This window comes from Kryptolebias marmoratus, linkage group LG15 (genome assembly GCF_001649575.2).
Source record: "Kryptolebias marmoratus isolate JLee-2015 linkage group LG15, ASM164957v2, whole genome shotgun sequence".
NCBI lineage: Eukaryota > Metazoa > Chordata > Actinopteri > Cyprinodontiformes > Rivulidae > Kryptolebias > Kryptolebias marmoratus.
In genome coordinates, this window is record NC_051444.1 from 1425530 (window position 1) to 1435329 (window position 9800).

The 9800-nt window shown below is 42.0% G+C and overlaps 1 protein-coding gene across 1 annotated transcript; it reads left to right on the top strand.

Annotated features, from left to right (window-relative positions):
* Window positions 1-15: 15 nt before the first annotated feature.
* On the top strand, window positions 16-9673 carry LOC108229365 (cyclin-dependent kinase-like 5). The gene is made up of 5 exons (XM_017405027.3): window positions 16-530; window positions 3575-3931; window positions 5796-5830; window positions 9129-9174; window positions 9259-9673. The coding sequence occupies exons 2-5, from the start codon at window positions 3895-3897 to the stop codon at window positions 9498-9500; spliced, it is 360 nt and encodes a 119-aa protein (XP_017260516.1). The 5' UTR covers window positions 16-530; window positions 3575-3894; the 3' UTR covers window positions 9501-9673.
* The last annotated feature ends 127 nt before the right edge of the window (window positions 9674-9800 follow it).

Here is a 9800-nt window from a genome sequence, read left to right on the forward strand (position 1 = left end):
GGAGGAGGAGGAGGAGCAGGGGGAGGAAGAGCGGCTCGACCTGAAGGTGCAGCGCCACCAGGAGCTGCTGTGCGCGCGCACGGAGGGGCATTAATGATGAATATTTACCCGTGTTGGGTTTAATCTTCGTCCTGAAGTTTGATTTATTTTTATTTTTATGGCAGCGCGCGGATGGTGAAGCCACTGCTGGCACGCGCGCACGGCCGTGTTTTTATTGGCTGCGCGCGGCGTCGCTCAGAGGAATGACGCCTTTGCTGCTGTGAGCAGCTGATGCTGAGGCTGGACGCGGAACCGCGGAAGGACTGCTCATCCTCCACCCGCGGCGGCGGTTCGCCCGCGGATTCGGGGCCGTTCTCCGTCCGGATCCGGACCCAGTCGGACATTCTGGTCGCGTCACGACGCGGTGGCCGGGCTCCTTGGGCCCCCCTGCCGCTTCTTCATCTCCCCTCCTCCTCCTCATCACCTTCCCGGGGACGATGCTCTGCCCTCGGAGTGTTTCTCAGCACGCGCGCGGAACGTCGCAGCCGCAGGTAGAAACGTCGCTTTTTCTGCCTCTAATCCGGATTATTTATGGTGCGCGCGTGACGTCAGCTGGTGTCTTCATGCGGGCTTCTGTGTGGAATGGTGAACGTCGTTGTGCAGCAGAATGGTGTGTGCACGGGCTGCTGTGTAGGCTGAGGGGCGCGTGGACAGCGAAGGAATGGTGCTGCGCTCCGCGACGCAGCGACGGGAGACACGCAGTTCGGTGCAGAGAGATCAGAATTAACACACACACACACACACACCCTCCTCACGCGCGTGCACACACTCTCTCTCATGCACTCAACAGCCTAACACAAACTCATCAGCCTTCAGACACCAACAGACGTTTGTTATCGCCCGCCGCCGATCTGTGATGTGTCTGCTTGTGTTCGTTTGTCTGTTAGCAAAATATCTGATGTATCACCGAAAGAATTTTAATGAGACTTTCAGGATATAATCACTGGATGCAACTTTTGTAGTTGACCCAATCCAAGATGGCCGCCACAGCTAATCAACCTCAGTCACTTTTACAGATATTGGGCTAAAATTTGCTGAGTGTAATGTGTGACATTTCTGCTTAAAACCTTGGCATTAATGATTATCTGTTAGCAAAATATCTCTTTACCCAGTGGACACATTTTCATGAAACTCTCAGGAAGTCATGGTCAGACGGTTTTCTGGACCTCATTAACTTTTGGAGTCAACCCAGTCCAAGATGGCTGCCACAGCTAATCAACCTTTTACAGCAATGGAGCTACACTTTGGTGTGGTAGTAGCTTATAGTCATCCTCAATGCTTACTTCGAGTGCTAACATGTTCCACCTGATGTTTGTCTAAAACTGTGTCATGAGAGGAGGCGGGTGACATGCATCCAAGGAATGTGAGGCCTTTAATTTGTTTCTGTTTCCCTGCTTTGTGTCTCGGCTTTAAAGACCTTCAGAGACATGTTTACTCCGAGGAGGCTCAGCGTGGCATCATGAGCGACATTAATGCATCGCTTCAAAAACATGTTTTTTTTTCAATCGCATGACAACAAGAAAGCTGCAGCAACAGATCCTTAACTGCGTAGCCATGGATGGCCTCTACATCCACCTTTTTTCCTCCCGTTGGAAGGATGTGTGGAGCGCACACTGCATAGGAAAACGCCCACACCCGCACATGAGCCAAATCCACATTAAAGTCTTTCTTCTTTTTGCGCTGCTGAATAAATCAGGGTTTAACAAATGAAGTTGAGCTCTGATGGCTCCTGTCCAGCAGCGTTACAAAAGAAGAATTTATTAATTATCATCAGCTTTGGATTCATGACAGAAGAAGAAACGAGCTCCTTTTCTTCCCTCCTCATGTCAACTGTCTCTGTCTGTTAGCAAAATATCTCATATCTAGACGTACCCATGAATACTTTCTGAGAGTTTCGATAAAATCCATTCTGGGTGAGATATTTTGCTAACAGACAGACAAACGAACACAGACACAGATCAGTTGGTTGAACAGAAATCACAGTTTTCATTTTTAATTTAGTTTATTTCAAACATTGTAGGAACAAAAAGTCAATAATAATAATAATAATAATAAACTGAAATTACAAACTGTTTACAGAAGAATGACTCAACGTTATGTTCAAAATGGAATAGAAAGTATAAACTTATTAAATTCTAGCCCAGTTATAGCAACGTTTCTTTAAAGTATTTATATAAATATCTGATATATGTCGGTCTGCAGGGTATTTTATTGTGAAAAACCCGTTCTATTCCTTCCTGTTATTCCTCCCCGGCTTGCTGGTGTCTGTTAGCATCTTTGGTTAATATTTCAACATTTTTAATCTCATCTTCCTGCTTCATCCAGGCCCTTATCATCACACTCCCACCTCCGTGGTTCACCATCAGAACTACATTTTTTTTTTTTTTTTTTGTTCCAGTTCCAGTTAGGCTCATTGCAAACATTCTGGATCTCATATGAGCCAAAAATATTTATCTTAATCTCATTTCACAAAAAATAAAATAAAATAAAATAATGTGCTGCCAGGATTTTCTCGGGTTTCTTTAATGTTTGTTTGTGATGTCAAATCTTGCTGTTTTTGGAGAGCAAGAAAAGCTTTTTTTTATTTTTTCTTGGATGCCATCCTTGGACATTTACATAATTTAATGTCTTTCACACCCTCTGTGTTGTGACAGAAACTCTGAATTATTCTGAAAACTCTTTTGGCAAATCTTGAAGGTGATATGCGTCTGATTTTAAAGCTATAATGGTGTTGATGTTGGTTTATTATTGTTTGCTCTGTGCCTCATTATTACTGCTGTAAAACAACTGAAACCATTTTTAGTTGGTCAGTAATCTTTGTTTCCTTTAGCAGGGAGCAGAAATGAGTCAATCCAACAAATTAAACAACTTTCTTTCATGTTAGACAAATTCATTGCTTAAGTTCAGACATTTTAAAGTTTAGGCCACAAAATTAAACAATAAAAACCACAAAAAACAGAAGATGTATGTTTAAAAACTGCACAGAAGTGTCTTTTTTCCTAGTTTACCAGCTGCCAGAATAAAATGCTTTGGACACAAAAGTCTTATTAGTTTTTAAACTTCTTGTAAAGTTTTGCTGAGCTCCACATAGTTTTAGTTTTCATCTACATCTCTTGTGATTGCTTCATAAGTATTTCCTGCTGCTATTAAAGGCGGACGATCATGTAAATTGGAGAGATTTTAATAAAACTCTCAGACAGAAATCACAGCCCATCACAGCCAACATGGCTGCCACAGCCAGTAACCTTTAATTCAGATTATTTTTAAACACTGAGCTACAATCTGGTGTGATGGTAGCTGAGAGTGATCCACAGAGCATGAAGGCAGCGGGCGATATGCATTCCTTCAAGAAACGACTCTTTCTGCTCTAATAATGGGGTTTATTAGTTGTTTTATGGATTTATTAGTTGGGTTTGGCAAATTTAAAGTCATTTATGGTTTTCACTTGTTGCCCAGATTTTCTGCATCAGGTTCTGGTTAACGTTGCACTGAGAACAGATCTGAACACTTCTGTGTTGTTTGTTTTGTCTTCCAGATGTGTCCATGTGGAGTTCTGAATGAAAGTACAAGAACAACCTAAAGATATGGAATAAAGAGACGGATAAAAACCCAAAGTTCCCTCCGAGTTACAAAATAAGAGACATTTCAAGGAATATTAAATATTTTTGGAAGAGTTCTGGAGGAAAGGAACAGCAGAGGAAGAAGAGTGACGATGGCGTGTTGTCAGAAGGCGGCCATGTTTCTCCAGGAGTCCGAGGTCCGCTCCGTCTGCCGCCCGTCCAATCAGGAGGCTTCTCGTTAAAACCAGAGGAGCTCGTTTCACCTGGAGGAAGAGACCCCGCCCTCGGTGATGTGATGAATAAGTTTGAAGTCCTTGGCATTGTGGGAGAAGGTGGGTGGTTTGAAAGATTTTATGAGAAAATGACTGGGTTCTGATTGGATGAAGCATCAGAATTGTTTCTGATTGGATAAATCTGGAATGATTGATTCATCACTAAGACAACTTGGAGAGTGTCAGAATTAACCAGAATGCTTCAGATTTTTAAAGTGGAAAATGATTATATGTGTAGAAACATGAAATCATACAGAAATGGCGTTGATTAAGAAAAGTTTTTGTTTGTTTTATTTGCATAAAACAAAGAAGTTCACTTCCTGTGGGACCTCAGCCAATTCAAGATGGCTGCCACAGCCATGACTTCAGAAAGTACAAAAACGTCCACATAATTTTACAGAAATTGAACTAAGAGAGTCATCCCCAGCCCATACTCTGATTAATGTCACTGATAAGGTTTGACCTTGTTAATAATAATAATTTGTGTTTCTAACTTCATCCCTTCTCTTCATAATATGATCTTAATCTGAATCTCTGGCATAAAAGGCGGCGGGCGATATGCATTCTTTCAGGAAATATTAGGCCTTTAATTGGATTCTAATACCCTTATTTGATTACAAACCTTCGTTTCTTGCTCTGCTTCAGTTTTGTGTTGCTCTTGTTTCAAACTCCGAACATTATTAATCTCCTGTTCTGAGTTTCAGTTGATTCCTTGGCCGTTTCTCCTCTGCTTGCAGGAATAAAATCAGCTCAGAGTTTGTTCCCTGAAAGGAGTCGGCACATCTTCACGTTAAATGTCCTCCTGCAGCTCAAAGGGCAGCGGTCCTCCCACTTCCAACTTGGCAAGAAGTGTGAAGTTTCAACAGCAGAGACAAGAAAACTTCACAAAAAGAACAAATAAAACACAGAAACATGTCACCCACTGATAAACTCAGGCCTGGCACTCGCTATAAACGACGTCATACGTTAGGGATGACTATCAGCTACTACCACGCCACATTTTAGCTCAGTGTCTTTAGAACGGGATGAGTTGGCTGTGGCAGCCATCTTGAATTGCACTGGATCCCAAAGTTATTCAGTTTTAAATTTACGCCTGAACATTTCTAAGAGTTTAATTAAAATCTATTCAGTGGTTTATGAGATATTTCTCTAATATATGACAAATAAACACACAAACACAGGCAAAATCCTGATAATTTAACATTTATTCCTTGCTGAGGTGTTCATTATAAAACATTTTTCCGCAATTTATCCCGTTTTACTCCTGATTTAGTTTCAGGATCGCAGCTCAAATCAATAATTTTTTGCTTTTAAACTTTAGGAAATCAGAACAATTTTTTAATTCCTTGTAGAAAAGCAATTTGGATCCAACTTTCAGGTGTTCACGTTGTTTTAACGTCTCAAAGATTTTTCTCTTCCTGGTTTCTCTGTAAGACTTTGACCTGATTGATCCAAACAAACTGAGATTCAACTCAATTTACAAAACATTTAATCAAAGATAGCAAAAAGGAGTCCAAACCATGATACTGTTGCCGCCGTGTTTCAAACACAGAACATGCTAGGCTGCTTTAAAACATGAAATGTTTCATTTCAGGCTGATTAGTTTTGTTTATCCGCAGCCTACGGCGACACATTGTGACCATCTTGTTTTTGTAAACGTGCACAGTTTGTCTCAGCAGAGACAGAAAGCAGCAGGGGGATCTGGGGTCTGTTTTGTCTAAGATGGAGGCGTAAATGTGTGCTGAATGTGTAGGAGGGTATATGTCCTTCTCACTAACTGCTCTTTACTGCTTCTAACCTGCTGCACTGTTTGTATTTATTTATTTAACATCTTGTTTCTGAGGCTAGAAGCCAAAACATAATCAGGACGTTTAAACTCAGCCACATATGTTTGACCTTTCTGTGTGTTTGTCTTTGTTTGCAGGAGCGTATGGAGTGGTGCTCAAGTGCAGACATAAGGTAAGACTTCCTGTTGGTGTCGTTCTGTGACGGTTCTGGGCTGTGATGCATCTCTGCTCAGTACAAACAAACATTTACCTGTCAGAGGGGCAGAAAAAAACCCCAAAACAACTCATTCAACTAGCTTCAGTTCAGTGAGAAAAAAATAAATAAAAAATACATGACAGAGCAAAGTCTGTAGGAAGTGAGACTGAGACATGTTTGTCATTTTGTGAAAAGTTGAAGTGTGAAAATAATTCAACAGTTTGAGTCTGAAATTTCTCAGAGTTACTCAAGAAAGAAATTCTGTCTTTGCAGAAATGATCTCATCTGATACAGTTTAGGTTTGCATTAAAAGAAGAGAAACTCTTAAACTCTGCAAACCCAGACTCACCCGATGACCAACTCAGGTTAGCATGAATTAGTGCCGAGGAGTTAATAATAATCCAACGACACACTTTCTGTCTGCACGACGACAGGAAAGATGAATCTGATCATCTGTTCGGGTGTTTAGGACGGGTTCCTTTAGTTCATCAGATAGAAGAACACATTAGGACAGAAGTTACGATAATCGTAGCCGCTCGTTTTGATGTATAATTTGTGCTTCCTTTGCTTTTCAATGGCTGGCCCCAGCTAGAATAAATGCACAAACTGCTTGCCATACATGGTTTTACATGGTGCCATGGTTTTACCAGCAGCTCTCAAAGTGAAATCAAGTATTTTATTTTCCTCTGACTCACTGAGAAGAGACATTTTTCCCACACGTATGACAACGTCAGAGTTCCAGTTTTTGCACGAAGACTTGTCGTCTCAGACCAATAAAAGCTTTGCTGCAAGAGAGCAGTTATTTTTACTTTTCCCAGCTGGAAACAGAGGAAGGGGCGGCGAGGGAGTATGTGTTTGACAGACAGGAAGTGATGCACAGGGAGCCATTGAGTCCTGTTGGTAAATGGGTCACCCTGTTGAAAGTCTGCAGCAGGCATGCATGTGATGGAGGGAATAATAGGATTTTAAATGTTCCAGACTCGCCGGGCTTAAACCCAAACAGGCGACACAAAAGCCTCGAACTGCACCACGAAGAAATTAATTTAACGTGTTCGTTGTGTAATTTATATATTCTTTACAGCGCAGTTTGTGTTTGACAGAACATTTAATTAGCCGAGCGAATGTGTGCCAGGATTTGTTCTGCCACTTTGTGCAAGTGTTGTATTAGCATATGTGGGTGTTTGCATGGAGGCTTATGTGTTATCTTGAATACTGTTTTGGGAGTGACAATATCACAACCTACACCAGTCTTCTGGTGCCGGTACAGAGTCACCGTGTGATCCCTGAGAACTCAGAGGAACTGATAAATAATCACCTCTGATAACGGCTGATGATAAGTTCAAAATGTTTCTCAGAGTTAACGATGTGCAGAAATTATAGCTCTTAAAGTTTTGAATCCTTTGAGAATAAAAGTTTTAAAGTTTTAAACAATGATCTATTAGTGCTCAGAGTTTGTGTTTGGGGATGACTCTCAGCTACTACCACCTCAAACTTTAGCTCAGTATCTGTAAAACTGACTGAGTTGGATCTCACTGAGCTGGAGACTCGAACTTGGGAGAAAAAAGGTGAATTTCTCGTTTCAGTTTCACGGATTTCTGAGTGTGAAATGAGGGGATGTTGACCCAGATGTGCAGGCAGTACGGGTCCAACAGCTCTGAGCCTGGGAGCTAGAACCGGTTCTTCACAGTGCTCGATGAAGATCCGGTTCAGAGCGGACTTATTGGTGAGCCAAATGAGCTGCCTGTCAGTAAAGTCTGTCTCATCCCTATCAGGCAGAAATAATTCCAGAAATTATTCATTGAAGTGAAACAAAGTAATCTGTCCAGATTTGAACACTGACTGGTTGCAGCAGGTTTTTGGATGAGGGTATCACACACCAGGATCAGACTACAGGATCCATCGAACTCTGCCAGGACACAGTTTAAAAGACCTACAAACATGGAGGACAATCAGCTCACTGCTGCTGCCGCTCTTTCGGCTCTCTCCCTAACTCGTCGTTCGCCATCGTTGTCTTCTGATGCTGTTTCCTGTGCCCCATCCTCTCCTTTTCATTGGCTGCGGCAGCATGTGTTTGCAGTTGGGTCAGAAATCTGTTCACACGACCCGACTGCGTTCAGATCCGGCTCCAGAACTGTCGGGTCCGGTCTGTTCCCCTCACACTCAGATTCTTCTGTCCCAAACTACAGACTAAAATCTGGCAAAAAAAATAGTGTAGCTTGTCCCCAGCCTAATGAGACTTCACTATTAGTAAATTAAATCTCTTTTAGCTTCATTCAATATGAGAAGAGATTTATGACATATGTTGCTCTAATTAAAAAATAATTGTTGCTTATTATTGTCTTAGTCAAACTGTTTGAAACTTGAATGTTGTTTTGACTTCATCAGTGGCTTGAAAAAGAAAATCTTTGGATGATAAATGATGCAAATATCAGCATCATCAGGGTTTAGCTGCAGAGATTTAAAGGCAGATGTGGGGGTTTTTTTTGCTGGCTGGTAAATCTGGTTTTGTTTTTACGAAACATTTGTCAAAAAAATGCATCTTTACAATCTTTTTTATTTTCACATCGGAGCTGTAAATCTTCATTATGTCTGCAGACAGTTTTTGTATTTAGCATCCTTGTAAATCAGCTGGTGCATGATGAAGAGCGCAGCCATCTGACCTTCTTCAGACAGAAGGACAAACCAGCCGAGGAGGAGCTCTCAGAGCTGGGATGAATTGTTTTCACCATAAAGCCCGAGGGGATTATTTAAAGATATATATGACAGAAAACACAGCTTTCCAATGAAAGCAGCTTTCCTTGAAGGAAATCACGTCCCGCGCTTTCTTGCATATCAAAGATGTTGCATGATCTGAACTCGGAGCGGGGGATGACCACACCACATTTCTTTAAAACCTCACCAAACAAGCCTTTGTCTGTCTCTGTTAGCAAAATATCTCATGCACCACTCACGTTTTCATTGAGACTCTCAGAAAGTAATCAATGGATACAACTGTGGGGTTCTATTCAAGATGGCCGCTACAGCAGGGACAGGGTTTGACCTCTCATCCAAATCTCTGACATGAAAAGTAGTGGGTGAAGCCAGACTTTAATTGCCTGATTGTGTTTATTATTTTATTTCCAGTTTATTGAGTTTAACTTGAATTTCTTAGGAGTGAAGTTTAGTTTTTGCTCTTTGCCTTTTATTCTGAAACTGCTGACTCTTTATCTGAATTCATGCCTTTAAGAAGCACCTTGTGTCCTGTTTGGTCTCTCATGGCCTCATTTGTTCACAGGAAACCAACGAGCTGGTGGCCATCAAAAAGTTCAAAGACAGCGAGGGTGAGTGAAACAACAGCAACTTTTATGGCAGGGAGTGAGAGACGTCACCAAAAACGTCTTGACGTGTTTTTAATTTCCACCCAGAAAATGAGGAGGTTAAAGAGACGACCCTTCGGGAGCTGAAGATGCTCCGGACGCTGAAGCAGGACAACATCGTGGAGCTGAAGGAAGCTTTCCGCAGGAGAGGGAAGCTCTACCTGGTCTTTGAATACGTGGAGAGGGTAACGATGTTGTTGTGTTTAATTCACCCGCTCTGTGATCTGTGCACACCTTCCTACTTCTGTATGCTGCTGCATCCAGGCTGCTTTAGAGTTGTAGGATGCTGACTGCTCAATTAAACATAAAAAAGGTGTCACCATGGCAACACAGAAACTGTGCTGTTGGTGAGTAATGGTATTCCCCACTGTGTTGCCAGGGTGGCCAACCAAGTATTTATTATGTGAAACTCACTGTACTTCAGCTACGGATGGATGGATGGATGGATGGATGGATGGATGGATGGATGGATGGATGGATGGATGGATGGATGGATGGTTGGATGGATGGATGGTTGGATGTTTGGATGGTCGGTCAGATGGATGGATGGATGGATGGATGGATGGATGGATGGATGGATGGATGGATGG

What these genes read in the sequence shown, in the direction of transcription:
- LOC108229365 (XM_017405027.3), top strand. Translation starts at nt 3,895, where the DNA reads ATGAATAAGTTTGAAGTCCTTGGCATTGTGGGAGAAG. An exon ending in CCTTGGCATTGTGGGAGAAG is followed by an intron (nt 3,932 to 5,795) that starts GTGGGTGGTTTG and finishes CTTTGTTTGCAG; the next exon opens with GAGCGTATGGAGTGGTGCTC. An exon ending in AAAGTTCAAAGACAGCGAGG is followed by an intron (nt 9,175 to 9,258) that starts GTGAGTGAAACA and finishes ATTTCCACCCAG; the next exon opens with AAAATGAGGAGGTTAAAGAG.